The 16148-nt window shown below is 33.2% G+C and overlaps 1 protein-coding gene across 1 annotated transcript; it reads right to left on the bottom strand.

Annotated features, from left to right (window-relative positions):
* Positions 1–6287: 6287 nt before the first annotated feature.
* On the bottom strand, positions 6288–15437 carry LOC143586340 (uncharacterized). Its single transcript, XM_077067906.1, has 15 exons — positions 15360–15437; positions 14297–14643; positions 12577–12700; positions 11515–11629; positions 10789–10865; positions 10625–10694; positions 9935–10005; positions 9766–9846; positions 9563–9682; positions 8258–8332; positions 8102–8182; positions 7403–7476; positions 7240–7300; positions 6863–6918; positions 6288–6407 (listed from the first exon to the last, which is right to left on the bottom strand). Exons 1-15 carry the CDS (start codon positions 15435–15437, stop codon positions 6326–6328), a joined length of 1512 nt encoding a protein of 503 aa, XP_076924021.1. The 3' UTR covers positions 6288–6325.
* Between the last annotated feature and the right edge of the window lie 711 nt (positions 15438–16148).

The raw sequence follows: 16148 nt of genomic DNA, 5'->3' as shown, positions 1-16148 counted from the left end.
GGGGTTGATTTTGATGAAACCTTCTCTCCCGTAATTAAAATGATTACTGTAAGGTGTGTTATTTGCTTAGCTACACAAAATGATTGGCCTTTATTTCAGTAGATATTAATAATGATTTCCTCTATGGTGATTTAAACAAGGAAGTATATATGTATCTACCCGAGGGATACTTTTCTAAAAATGAAACTAAAGTATGCAAATTACAAAAGTCATTGTACGGACTAAAACAAGCACCAAGGATGTGGATTGAAAAACTTGTTGGTGTGTTGTTGAACATAGGTTTTGTTCAAAGTTGTAGTGACCATTCTTTGTTTATTAAGAGTGATAAAGATGTTTTTGTTGTTTTGTTGGTATATGTAGATGATATAGTGATGACTTTTCACACCCTCAAAATCCACTAACGGAGTTTTACCTTCAGAGGGTGTGAACTAACAGGATCGGATTCATTAGTTATAATCAAACCATAAAAACGTTTAAATGAAAATAAGTGCGGAAGCGTAAAAACCAAAAGACAAAAGTTGCGTCACGCAGGACGACTTAAAAACCCAAGTAATAATAGTTAAAAACATGTTTGCATATCAGAATGTTCAAAAACCATGCATGATCCTATACCGCGCGCCCGCCTCGGCTACCTGAGAATAACATACTAAAAGTGTCAACACAAGGTTGGTGAGTTCACGAGTTTATATAAAATAAAGCGTTTAGCGTTTTGCGTTCACCGTTTTGCGTTCAGCGTTTTGCGTTACCAGATAGTGTTAAATCAAATATATATCTATAGGTAGCTAGCCTATAAAACAAGTATTACTAAGTGTTCGACACCGAAGCTGACTGTTTATCATTTGCCTTGCCACCAGGTCTATCCCGACCATGGTATGTGTTTAGCCAAGATTACACCCACTCGACCTCCAGTCGAGTTTAGCGTTGGGTGGGGTTTGTCAAACCCAGTAGTACTACTCAACAATGACTCGCTATTATCCAATATTAAACGGTTCGATGTGAATGAAGGACTTTAGTTATTGCGTTTGCCACTTAGTCTTTACAAGTGATATATAATTTATACTAACAAAATCTTAAATGCATTTTCGGAGTATGTTATCTCCCCAAGTGAAAAGCGTTTGAAAACAGTTTAGAGGGGTAAGTGAAACTCACTGTTTGCGAAGAATTCCCAAAAATAAATCACCAAGTGATGCGCGTCACAGAAAACTCTCTCTAGCGTTCTAAAACAACAAAGATTTTCTAAGTGTCGGAACTATTAACGAGTCTCTAGACCCGGCACGTAGTACCTATGCAAATATCACGTTTCGTGTTTCGTTTGTGAATCGTGTGTGACTTTAACAAGTACAGTTGTGATACATTACATGTGTGAGCAATTATTTACGTGTCATGTATTAATAAAGTACATCACTAGCAATTACTCCCCGTGAGGGCAATTTGTTCAACACGTAACAATTAACTAGCAATTATTCCCCGCAAGGGCAATTTGGTCAAAACACGACAAATAAATTAGCAATTACCATGTTTCATGCGACTTTTACAAAATTCAGCAACTAGTTTCTTTTTGACAGAATTCTACTTGTAAAACTAGTCTATTCCACCGATCATAGCATCTCAATTAATTTACCAAAAATCATTACAAAAGCATATATGTGTTAGGTTTCCAGAACATATTTTGTTGTATTTTTATTCCATATATATTTCTCACAATGACCAATTTACCACAGCAAACTTACAACAGTCAAATTTATGCGCAACGGAATGTTATTTGAAATTCCCGTTAAACGAAAAATCCAACAAATGCAAGACCACTTGGGTTAGGTTCCTAACTCAACAAGTCAACTTCCAGAAGTGGAACCAACCCAATTGGTCTCGTAGTTCATGAGATATAACATTTACAAAACAACCTAACAGCAGGTCTAACAACTCAGCTTTGCACAATGTTTTTGTAAAATCATAAAGGTTAACTTTTACACGTCCAAAAATTGCAAATTTACATTCTTTAGAAACTAGACTCAACCTAGTTTACTGTAGTATCAATTATCTCAGTCAATTTTCACATTTACACCCCGTTACAGTCAATTGAACATCAACAACACAATCTGTCCAGAAACTGTTTGCAACAAAACTCAACATATTAACCCTCTATAGACCATAATTCATTCATATAACATTCTAGACACCATAACCACTATCCATGCATATCAATTACACCATACATACATGGTTAGGGTTTTTATTTGATTTCAAAATCAAAGACACAACCAATTATCATGTAATAATATCAATTCTAGCTATCAATTCAACAATCAATACATCTTTCAATCAAAACAAGACACATGAACATAACCACATATAAGAATCGGACCTAGGGTTTATAATTAACCCATTAAAATCGAAATTAAGCATAGAGGATGCATAGGATAGTTGTTTATACCTTCCTAGCACCTTAATCTTCAATCAAACTTGAACAGTCTTGATTGTATGTGTGTGTATGAGGGCCGATCGCAAGGGAGAGGGGAGAAGAGGGGCTGCCGATCGGGTTTGGGAGAGAAAGAGAGGCTAGGGTTTTTGCTTAATGTTATTTAATAACAATCATGTTACATCTAGGTCCCTCCACTTTCAAATGTTACTTTTCTAGCTTACTTAACTAGTTCTAGTACATTGAGTTAACGTTTATAACAATGTTATCACATAACACATAAATCTAACACATAATTATCACATAGTTATTGTTTTGACGTTTTTCGTTTATTCACTAATCGTTTGCGTCCACTCGTTTGCGTTTCGGTGCAATTCCCGGAAGACTACACATGTAGTAAGTGTCAAGCGTCATTTAAACCCTAGTTTAAATGTAATGAGGTGTGCGTTATAGATTCAATGATCTTTAAGTTTGAATTAACGGAGTTGAGTTAACGGAGTTAACCTGAAATTGACGATTGTCACATGACTGGAAACAGTTTAAGTGAAATAGATAAGGTAAAAAGTTTGTTAATAAACAAAATTTCTTGTTAAAGATTTGGGCTGTTAAAATATTTTATGGGAATAGAAGTTTTAAAATGTGAGAAAGGGTATTGTCTTTCTCAAAGAAAATATTGTCTTGAGTTATTAAAGGAGTTTGGTTTAACCGAATGTAAACCAGTTAATGTTCCAATAGAGCATAATTATGCTATTAATGCTTTAAGTAAAAAGAATCAAACTCTTTTACAAAATGTTTCAAAATATCAAAAATTAATTGGAAAATTAGTTTACTTATTACATACACGCCCAGATATTTCTTATTATGTTCAACATATGAGTCAGTTTATGCATAGTCCGACAAATGTTCATTTTGAACTTGCGATAAAGTTACTAAGATATCTAAAGAAGTCTCTTGTGGCTGGTGTGATGATAGGTAAGTCTGGCGGGTTAAATCCTGTTGCGTACTGACTGGGCAAAATGTTTGGTTAGTCGGAGATCTGTAACTGATTATTGTGTTATGTTGGGCTCTTCCATAGTGACTTGGAGAAGTAAAAAAACAACCAGTGGTGTCTAGGTTTTCAGCTGAAGCTGAATACCGGGCCATGTGCAATGCTTCGTGTGAAGTGACTTGGTTAGTGAAGTTGTTAAAAGAACTAATAGTGGATGTGTCTTTACTGGTACATTTGTATTGTGACAATACAGCTGCAATATCCATTGCAGCAAATCAAGTGTTTCATGATCGAACAAAGCATTTTGAAGTGGATCTATATTACTTGCGAGAAAAGGTTGATGCCGTTTTGGTTAAAGTGATACAAACCAAGTCAAATGATCAATTGGCCGACCTTTTCACAAAAGGTTTGTTTCCAACTCAATTGTCTTTTATTAGGTGTGATAGATTGTTGTAAATATTAAATTGAGGGGGAGTGTTAAAAATATGAAATATTTTTATGTCAATTCAATATTTATTTATAGTTTCTTTATTGTTTTTGTGAGGTAATATAACGTTGGGTCTTATGGGATGAATTGTATGACTAATGGGCTTCTTTTGCTGGTTGGGCTTTATTTCTTGGAGCTGGATGGTGAATGGAGTCAGGGCCCAAGCCCAAATCTAATTTATAAACAAAGATCAAAGGCGTATTTTAGATGATTGAAGATATTTTTTGTAAACACACAACCACTCATCTCCTCTGAAGTTAGTTAGATCTATTCTCAGAAATTAGAGATTTAGATTCATTGGTTGTGGCTAGTTCTGGAGAGTTTATTGTTGATCAGATCATTGTGTTAATGATATTATATATTTGTAGTCGGTTAATCGGAGTTGTAATATTTTGATTGATCAATTATTGTTGGTGATTTGTTCGGTATTATTGTTCGTGTTTGTGATTGTTCTTGTGAAGACGAAGTATTAATTCTGACAACTGCAGCAACAACAGACAAAAATCTGAACCGATGCCAAACATTATCAAAATAAATTAAATTCAACAATGAAGCAACAACTTACAAAAAAAAACCCAAAAGTCAATAAGAGAACAAACCAAAATGCATAAATAAAAGAAATTCTAAAACCTAATCGATTAACAAAAAAATAGGGTTCATACCAAGAAGACGAAGTCAGGAACGGTGATGTAAGACAGTGATCACACCATAGCTTCGACAATGATCGATGAAACATAAAGACCTGCAATTATAGATAATGTGGTACACATGACATAAAGTATTAGTTTGCTATGTAGTTTACTATGTTTTAATCTAAAATTGAGAATTATGGCAAAGATTAGACACTGGCGTTACCTCCGGTGAACGAGTAACAAAATAATGATTAAAAGCAGAATGATGAATTAACATAACACTAAATCGGTGATGAGAAATTGCCCAAGTGAAAAAGAAAAGGGAAGATAACAGGTGAGGGGGTGGAGTAGAACATGGCATAAAGCTAAGTTGATACATGTAGGCCAAAAGGCAAAAAACACAAGAAGTACAACAATCAAAGCAAATGATACAACACGACACACATAGGCCTAGACGAAAATACAACATAAGCTGCACACGTTACAACTTCCAAAGCCAAACTACTCGAAATTATATATATCGAAAATGACATTAGATATCTTAAGAATGAGTCATTAAATAAAATAATCTAAAGCCCTTGACCAATTTTTATCTTTACAACTAGACACCACAGTTGAATTTTTGTTTTAATACTATTACAATTTTGGTTTGCATGTGAACTACCAATGAAAATCCAGTTAAGCTTTTTAACAAAAATCATAATATTATTTCATGTGAAGAAATGTTAAATTTAAAGAATTTAAATGAAGTCATTTTAATACATGCCATTTGATTTTTCAACAAAACATGTAAAATATTCTAACAAATTTTGTTACTTTATTTTTTTTAATGACAAAAAACTTTTATTAACCGCCAAACGGTATAGCAAGAAGCTAATAAACCCGGGTAATAAGCCACCCATGATAATTACAAACGGACTAAACCATACATCAAAGGCACACATTTCTCCAAACTACACACGGAATGCTTTCACCTTTTCTTTTTAAACCCCGTATGCTTGTACATTTCTAAAAACCTCGCGAGTGTCAAATACCTAAAACAACGGACCTTACACCATTGTTCTATTGGTTGCCAAGTTGTTTTGAGCGAACCCACACGATACCAAGATATGTTCCGCCGACTCCTCCCTTTCCCCCTAGATTGGACATAGAACCAGTGGCAAGTCCGCTCTAACGAGACTAAAGACCGAATTCTCTCCATTTCGGCCGTCCATGCGAGAATATTAACCTTCTTCGGGGCCCAATTATTACAAGGAATCACATAAGCACGTACAAGACTAAAGAGATTCTGTTAACTAAGCGCGTACGAATGGAATTGAGATTATAGTTCAAATAAATGCTAGTGCCTTTGCCCACCGATCGGTGGTCTAATGGACTTATGAAGCAGTGTTCAAAATATTGCTAAAAACTGATTATTGACGCTTCATTTATGATAATTCTCCTCCAAACACCCTCATGAATCCCTAAAATTGCATAAGTAAACATTTTAACGATAATTAATTTACTGAATAACTTGTTTAAATTGGTTAACTTGCAAGTAAATCTAGCTAAAACATATGGCAATTGACTACACAAGATAATAAAAATGTATTAACTCTCTTTATCTGTAAACAAAACATGTTACAAAATTTAAACATGAACATGCTACAATCGTTACATAATTATGATATCCTAAAAGCCTTCTAAGGACGCTCCAGAAATCCACTCAAAATCGGTCAAAACCAGTCGAAAAATATAAATAAAAACTGTAAATTGTAAAAGCGACCAGAAGCTTGATTACTGTAAGCAAAGTCAGTTTAGACTTATTCATTTAGGATGTCCATTTTCACATCTGTCACATCAAGTTGCAAGATTTCGGCCCTGCACCCAAGAATAGAACCAATGCTGCAACATAATAAAAACAGAATAAACCGTTAAGAAACTCGGTATGAGTTCGAAACACACTTTTGTCCCACTTTTAAATCTCTATAAATAACTAATGCACTAAATATTTATAACACTATGCTACAAATGAGCATGAGCTTCACTTATCGAACTCGGGTTTGCTCATGAAGTCATGAGCCATCATAAGCCGATTACTTATATAGAAAATTATGATAAAGAAAAACACCTAAATACTATATATTATCTTACATACAAGAACTATAATTAAAATATATATAAAAATAATTATAGGTGTGTGTGTGTGTGATACATAATAAACGAGCAAGCTTGACTTTGCTAAAATACCCACGAGAATAGCTCGAGCTTTAGAAATAGAGCTCTTACGCGCTAAACGCTGAAAGTATAGGTTAGTGTGGGATAAAAGATAATAAAGATCCACACAAGTGTTTTCATACCTAGGATGAGTACGTCCAAGATCTCCGTGAACAAATTCTTTGATGTAAGTGCCAGCCTGTCAATGCAAATTAATAGTGATTAGAGGAGACAAAATCAGCAAGTTGGTACAAGCTCAAAACAGGTCCCAAATATATTTTCAAATCTTTTTGTAAATGAAAGAATGGTGAACAAACAATGCATTATTATGACTAGAAAAGCTTTAGTATTACAAGAACAATCTAAATTTTCAAACAAAACGATTTAAAAGGTTGCATGCATATGACTACATTTTGGTTGACTGTATAAAATCGTTCGTTACAATTTACTAACACGTTTTTGCCTACACTTTCAGAACTTGTAATATCATTTTTCAAATAAGTTGACAATGAAATCTTACCTGGGTGCATAAATGAAGTAGAAAATACTGAGAACTCCCACCAATTTTCTCAATTTTCATCCTGACATGATAAGTATTTACAATTACAAATTAATATCATTAATAATATCAGCAGTCACATGAATAATAAATTAATTATACTGATAACTGTTGTGATTTGTACCAGTGTATAATCTTTTCACGATCTAAAGGACTTCGACGATGAAGAACCCTTATTGGTGTTCTCTGCAAAACTTTCTGCCAAAGACAAGATATAAGTTAAAATATAACAAATATGATCTTACAAATTAAATATCGAAGGAGGACCTGATTGCATAAATCTTACATCAGAATAACAGAAATTTTCAAGGACTTGCATCATCCTATATGGCTAAACCAATGACGGTTAGGCCTGTAAACGAAGTGAACGTTTAGTGAGCCGTTCGGTAGGAAGTTCGTTCACTTAAAAAGCGAATGTCCATGAACAAAAAATTTTGTTCATATAGTTAAACGAACGAACAGGGACACATGTCTCATTCCCACATTTTATGCACGTAAACGTTTGTTCGTTTACATTCATTAATGCTTTGTTAAAGTTCGTTCTTTTATGCTTGTTAATATATATATTTGATATTTTCAAGCCCGTTACAACTTAGTCTAGTTTTAATAACCTTTTAGGTTCCGACACATTGTTGCTCACATTTAGATTAATTTGGATTTATCTCATTTGTTCATCTATATCAGGTTATATTCGTCCAATTACGAAGGAACACGAACATGATCCGATTGTGTTCGTTTGGTGTGTTTACAAGCCTAATGAGTTATTTAAGATGTGTGTGTGTGTGTTGGGGGGTAAAAAATGAAAGATACTATAATAACTTACCAAGTCCTTGAACGATGACACGGTTTCCAAATCAGCATCGTTAATAGAGCGAGATATCCACACCAAAACAGCATATTGTTTCTGTTTACATGAAAAGAAGTTAGTTTATCTAGAAGCAATGCTGTCAGGTGGCTGTAAAAAGATATAATTAGTTACCTGTTTTTCAGCTTCTCCCTCACGCTTTAAGCTCCAACCTTGACTCCCCAAAATCTTGAGGTGTTTCACTCTAATCTAGGTTTAGAATATGTTGAAGAGGGGAAAACAATCATTAATGTTGAAGAGGGTTACAATAGAGCAATACAAAAAAGCACGTTTTTATCATGTAACTTCTTAAAAATAATATTCACGTACAAAGCTATGGCCGTGTAAAAATCGTTGGGGGAAGTTGGTATGTTTAAAAAGATTGTACCATATGTATTGAAAGTTGTAACTACTTAAACTCTAAAAATTTATTTTTGTAAAATTACCTTTCTGTCCTCATATGTGTTATAATATAGTATAGATACACACACATATACTATATAGAATCAGGACCATTTCAGAACTTTCACATAAGTTAAGAACCTTAAGAACTCTTTAAACAACCAATAACTTTGCTTCTTGATCTATATATAAAATATTTATTTAAGGTAGTGTTGTCATTTATGATTTATTTATTATATGTAACTTTATGATTACACATATATGTAACTTAGTAATTACACATGTAAACTTCCGATTACATATATATAATCACAAAATTGCGTACAATATATGATAAAACTACACTCAAATATTAAATATATAATAAATAAAATAATTGATTGCTAGTAGTTCTTAAAGTTCTTTGATTTTTTGAAATTATGAAGAGAACCAACCCCTATATATAATTAATTATATAACTAATGCACAATGTACAAATGAGTTATGCAGTTCTCGCAGCTCTTAGCATAAAATTGGCTCTAAAAAGAATGCTTCCCTATGCACACACAAACGCGCACACATATATGTATAGGGTAGATTATAGAGAAAGCCTTACAATTAGACTTAGGTTCTAAGTTAACTTAACTAAGGAGTCCTGATAATGATATAACAATAACAACAATTTTGGCGGTGCACGCATATAATGTATATATGTGTGAACCCTCGGGTGGACAAAGGTGAAATTGCACTAATTCTGACGTTATTTTACTAATCTCGTGAAAATAACGTTAAAAGTGGCGGAAGGTTAATCAGGCATCATGTGGTGGCGTTGATAGCCGAAAGACAATAATACATGCACCAATCGGCGGTGTCCCGATGGTTGAGTGATGTGCCTTATGTCCAAGGCTTGATGCAAAGCTATTATAGAGTCGAGTAGAGGTAAGGTTGTCTGCATCTTACCCTCCTCAGACCCTACCATAGCTTTGCTATTGGTGGGATATACTGAGTACGATGATGATGAGCAGGTTACATAATGTATCCTAGTTTCAGCCAACTCACCAGGTTACTTTCCAGACTATTTATCTTCTTTTCCATTTCCTTAATAGACGCCTCAGAAGGAAGACGACACGCGTTTTGTATCTCAATCAAAAACGGCCTGCCTGAACCCAACATCCTTACCTGAAAAGTACAACTTTTCATGCTCAGAGTACCATTTATTAAACAACAATTGTAGTTTGTTAACAAGATTAAAGGCTTTATACATCTATATCTTCTCTTCCAGCGGCATGAAACTTGTAGCCATCACCTTTACACACAGGAAGGATGTTTTCACCAATAAGTTCCTACAAAACCAGAGAGTTTATCATAATATAAATTAAAAAAACATTACGAAAGAGTGAAATTGACCATGAATTGAAACTTAGGGCAGACCTCAACAGATGCATCACCCTTCCTCTCATCATCAATTATCCAACGGGTCTGACTGACGTTTCGTGACAACTGCAGATAAAAGTAATATTAAGTACAATTTAATTAACTCAATATCAACAATCAACATTCACTTGAACTGAGTCCAATCCCTTAAATCCATCATCCACCCATTTTATATTTTAATTTTGGTGTTACTTGTTATCATAGGTGTATCTCTAATCTTAATGTTAATTATTGAATATTTCCACTTGCCTATGGCCTGAATCCTAGATTATACAGACTCGTATTTATATGCAAACAACACTAACATTGTGAGTTGCTTGGCATTGAGAGTTCATAAAATCTATTAACTGGAAAGTAAACAACAATAAATAAGGAGGAGCCTTGCATTACATATTTACATATTAAAACAAGGGCTTCATGTGTTCCCAGTTTACGAGAAACTCACTCCTTCAGAGTAACCTAAATATAGACTTGCAAAGCATTTACTGTATAGATCTTATGGATAATAAACTAGTATTGAATCTAAAATGAGAGGTACTCTAGAACAATGAGTTCCAATTATTAAATTGCATTATATAACAAAAAAGGTAAATTGTAATAGAGAAGCACAGTTGCAGATAAGCAACTAGAATTAAGTCAAACAAAGTAAAAACAAATGTGGGAACTATAGGTTAAGTTAATATAGCTTCAAATATCGACCACCAATGTAGACCGGTGCTGTAGAACAAGTCAATGTCATGTGACAAGGTTGACCAACCTGATTGATAGTCAGATATCCAAATGTCAGATATTAACCGGTTTCAAAATCCTCATAATAACTTCATACATTGCTTAATGAGATATTACATTACCTTTTTCATTTGGAAATTAAAGTCAGACACATCACCACTTTGCACTGTCTCATTAGTACATTTTACAAATCCATTCCCTGCTATGCCAATCAAAAGAAGTCCTAATTATAATTAGAACATCAAACCTTGATAAACTTACATAAGGCCTACAAATCCATCGATTTCAATATAATATCAAAACAAAGTTGTTCAGTTTCATGCCAAGAGTTAGGGGTGTGCATGAGTTGGATTTGGGCTCAAACCGAAGAAAATGCCGAAAATTCGGTTTTTGAGTTTCTGAAAACCGTTGGTTTCAATTTTTTCGGTTTTTGGTTTCTTCAGTTTTGCCAGTTGTGATTAAAAAGTTTGCCAAAAAATAAATTGGCCAAAATTAATGAAAATTGAGCCTACACTTTATTTTGTTAGTTAATAATTGATTAGTTATTATACATCTGGACTAATAAATTTAGATTACAGGACATATTAAGTTATTATTAATTACTTAAAATGAAAAATGAAAATCTGTAAGTTCAGTTCGGTTTTTTCGATTTTAATTACATGCAAAACAGACAGGAAGTTTGGTTTTTACGAAAACATAAAACCAGAATGTCTGTGTTTGTTTCAGTCTGAATATTTCAGTTGGTTTTTTTCAGATTTTTCGATTTCGGATTGGTTTTTCTGGTTTCATGCACACCCCAACTAAGAATAACAGACTATCTAAGAAAAACAATTAGTAGACATACATGCCTGATTTTATTCTCTTGTTGTACTGGTTTTTCCACGTCTTGTTTTCAGCAGATGTGGCATCAACATGCTCGTACGTTAAACGGATGCGAAAATCACTAACACTGGACTTAACACCCTGAAATAATTAATTTGCATAAATAATAACATTTGATAGAACTCCTTACTAAACAAAATTATTGAAGTTGCTCTTCATAAGTTCAATTCTAACTTTATTTCTTATTAAGCATATAAGAGAAGCAACTTATATTCATGATAGGCATGTAAACAAACAGAGTGTTCAATGAACTATTTGTGAACCGTTTTATGGAAAGTTCATTTATGTTCATTTATTTATTAACGAACGGACATGAGCATATCTTTTTGTTCACATAGTTAAAAGAACAAACATGAACACATGTCTCGTTTGTTCATGTATGATCGCGAACGTTCATTTATGTTAGTTCATTCACGTTCATTTATGTTTGTTTGTTTGGTGTACATTCTTTAATAAAATTAGGCTCATTACAATTTAATCTAGTTTAATAATTTTTTAGGTCCAACGTATAGTTGTTCGTGTTTACCTTTAATCAGTGTTCACTTAGTTATGTTCGTTCATCTGTTTCTGGTTATGTTCATTCATCTATTTTCAATTATGTTTACTCTTTTACGTTCACGAAGTGCTCTTTATACTATTAGTGAACGAACATGAATGAACACGAACACGCTCATTTTCTTAACAAACAAACACAAATAAGCTTTGTTCATTAAATCGTTTGTGTTTGATTGTTGGTTTGGTTAAAGTTAAAAGAGCGAACATGAGCATGCCCAGTTTGTGTTCATTTGTCCGTGTACAAGCCTGATTCATATTGATAAATTATGTGTGTTAGACAACTGTTTGATGAATAGAATAAAGTTAACAAATACTAAAGTTTTGATGGGTCAAGTGTAATATCTATAACAAAATGAATATCAACATTTAACATTGAGCTGCAAAGTCAAAGGCTTGACCTACAAAGTACAGCTCTTTTTGACAAAGGGAATAAATGTTTCTCCAAAATTAGTAAAGCAAGGAAGTCAAATTACCAATAATGTTTCAAGGGAGTGTGTTATAGATAGCTTGAGTGCATCCTTTACTGTAATAATATGTTCAAATGAGAATTTCTCTTGAAACCAAACTTCAGAAGCATACTTCTTTTTCATATGCGACCTGTACAAAAAAATAAAGAGTTGTGGTGATTCAATATAACTAACACATCAATACTTTTGCCAAAAATCACAAGCAGCAAAAGAAAAGAAAGTGAAGCATAATATGATAGTTGAATAGAAACCATATATTAGTTAGTTCTACGACCTTAAAAGACGCAACGTTTACAGAGTGGCTCAAAGTTGAATGTCACGGGGTCGGATATTAGAAAGATAATCCAACAAACATGAACACTGAAACCTGAATACTAAATATACTTATACTGCAACTTTGACAAACCTTAATCTCGCGTACAAAAATAATTCAAATAGAAAAACATCCTTTTAAATTCAACTTGTAGAAAACCACATTTTAGTAGGAGTTGACCAATTTGACCAGCTACCCACTAAAATGTACTATCATTTTACAAATGTTTTAATAAAATGCATAGGTTATTCTTCGTTAATATAACAATACTTGTAAACATTAATCAATTAATGCTATTATATGCAAATGGTACGCATACACTCTTTCATTCAAATTTCATTTGGAAAAACATAATTTCCAAAAGAATGTTTTAGGGCCTACACTCTCAAAAGCACAACATTTTAGAATGAGAGTTGACCAATTTGACCAGTATCCCACTACTTTTTCATACTCAAACGCACAAGTTATTCTTCTTAAATATAACATCTTTTTGTAAATGATATTCTATTAGTATTACTATTGCTATCATTATTATTGTATGCAAACGATGCACATACACTCTTTCATTCAACTTTCATTTAGAGAAATACAATTTCCAAATGAATGTTTTAGGTAGTGTTAAGAGAATTAATATAGGTTAGTTACGGGTATTATAGTCATTTCGTAATTAGGGCTTGTTAGATTTCTAAACTATAATATATAGGCTAAAATCTAACAAACCCTAGTTACAAAATGACTAGAATACCCCTAGGCCATATGTAACCTATTTAAAACTCTAACACTAACATACACTTTCCAAAGCACACATTTTAGTACCAGATTGACCAGCCCAACCGGTGACTAGGTACTAAAATACATGTTTCTGAAAGTTTAGACCCCAAAACATTGTTTTTGTCATAGTTATTGAAAGCCCTCGCTTCTTGCGCCTAGGCCCATTTTTCAAGCGATGCTCAATAAATGTGTTTCTAGTTCCTAGGCGAGCACTTCGGCATTAAAAATTAGATCTGGGAGAGGTCAAAGGAATTACATTGAACATGTGTTATTCAAGTTTTCGAATTGCAATTGAATCTTGACTATTTTTAGAACTTTTGGTACTAATTAGATGATATTAAATGTTATATAATAGCTTTTGTTTATTATATTTAAAGAATAGTATTATTGTTCTAATACATTTATATATTTTTAATTTCTTGGTTTGAGACTTGAGTGTGCTTTTTTTTTCTCAAGCCCTCACTTTTTTTGCACCTAGCGCCTAGCCCCCAGGCAAGGTCTATGCGCCTTGAGTGCGCCTAGCGCATTTGATAACAATGATTTTTGTAAGCATATTTCCCACAAAATAAAAATAGGATGAAAGTGCATAACCTTTTGTACACAATTTGTCCATGAAAAACTCGTGTAACTAAGAAAACTTACAGAATAACTGTTTCGTTTTCTGTGATTAGTGTTGGCAATGAGACTTCAAGAGTAAAGCTGGAAATTTCATGGTACTTGTCTTTGACACTTTCAGCAACTACCATTGCAAAATCCCCAGCATGATCCTTCTCCACCAGCATATCTTTCTGATCACGATAACTAAATTGCATGACACCTAAGCACACTGAACAAATGTTTGACTTCACTTCCGACTTTTGAGAACTCTCAGTTGTCGCAGCTTCCAGCTCTGTGGGTTTTTCAATAATGGCATATAGTGTTGCTGGGCAGATTAAGGCATAAATACCCTCATGAATGTTAAATAGACGAAAAATGCATCGCTCACACACCTGCAACAAATGAAAGGCGTACAATATTTATAGACAGAAATATAGCATTTAGACAACATCACCGGTATCTTGAAAAGTGACTACAGTAGAAATCCCTTGGTTGTATATTCTTACTAGTTCCCATCAGTGAAGATTATAAATTTATACGCATGTTAAGTTTTTATTTAAAGCTAGTATGGTATAAAATGCAGAGAATGCTAAGTGTAAATAGTAGAGTTCATCATCTATGATTCTGTTAGTGAATCAACTTTAGTTCTTTCTCTATAACTTTCTTTTTATAATTATCTTGCCGTATCCTTTAATAAACTTATAATCAGGTATTTTCTTTGATTATATGAAACAATGATCCTCTTTTGTTTATCGCGTGCAATTGATAAAGTAGCTAGCATCTTTTAGGTTTCAACCCTTAGAAATCTAGTTCCATACTATGCTATGCATTTGCGTCAAATCAAGTATTATTATTATTATTATTATTATTATTATTATGTAGAAAAAAAACGAGATTACTAGTTATGGTGTTGTGAGCACCACAGATAATCTTGTGTTTGTAAGCAGTAGACTATTAGTTATGTTAGCGATTAGCAGGACAGGTAATGGGTTGTGCTTAGACTAATTAAAACTCAACTGAATGAATGATTATACAAGTAAGTATCAATCAATCAATAATAATAATAATCGGAAAACTAGTAATTCTGGTGTGCAATTAGTTCTTTGACAGAGAGAGGAGGCAGTTCCTGTACGGCGTATTCCAGAAGCTTCATCTCCTCAGCCACCGCCGGTGCGGTTTCGGCCATGTTTGGGGGTTTACCGCCGATGTTCATAGAGGCTAATCTTCTTTTTTTTTATTTTGATTTTAGCTTATTTTATGTTATTTGATAAGCTATTATTCTTAAGTGTTTGGATTTAGATTATATTCTACAAGTTAATTATGTGTGTTGTTAAATCCATCATTCTTTAATTTGTTAGAATAGTTAGTTGCTTCGATAATTACTAATTCATCATTATTTGAGGGAAAATGAGTAACATACAACCTTAAACAAATAAGTTTCTTCAAATAAGCTAAAAAACCATAAGCTTCTCTAAACTAGCTTATATAAGCTCATAAGCATAAGCTTAAAAAGCTAAACCAAACACTAAACTAAGCTTACTTTGTAAAAAAAAAACTAAAAAAACTATAAACTTTGTTAAAAAAGCTAGGCCAAACACCCCCTTATAATTATTATTATTAAATCTTTTTAATTTGGTGATAATGATGATGTATATTCTAAATTTAATTTTAGTTGGGACACACTTACCTCACCTATGACAAAGGGAAAAAAAGGAGTTTTAGATTCCGTCATAAATTTTTTCATCAATTGTAAGTTTCTTCATAAGGGTGGTCTCTGGTATGCGGGGAATGGAGATGAGCAGGTTGGTTCATGGGTCATTAGTGATCAAAGATAGTAGTTCGAAAAAATATTGGGTATAGATCAAGTTCGATGGGAAAGTAACCAAATCTCCCGGAA

Source organism: Bidens hawaiensis, unplaced genomic scaffold (genome assembly GCF_021521415.1).
Source record: "Bidens hawaiensis isolate Kalapana, Puna unplaced genomic scaffold, B.hawaiensis_p1.1 tig00034613_1, whole genome shotgun sequence".
In the NCBI taxonomy this organism is placed as follows: Eukaryota; Viridiplantae; Streptophyta; class Magnoliopsida; order Asterales; family Asteraceae; genus Bidens; species Bidens hawaiensis.
Note: the sequence above shows the minus strand (reverse complement) of the source record. Positions and strands in the feature narration are given on the sequence as shown.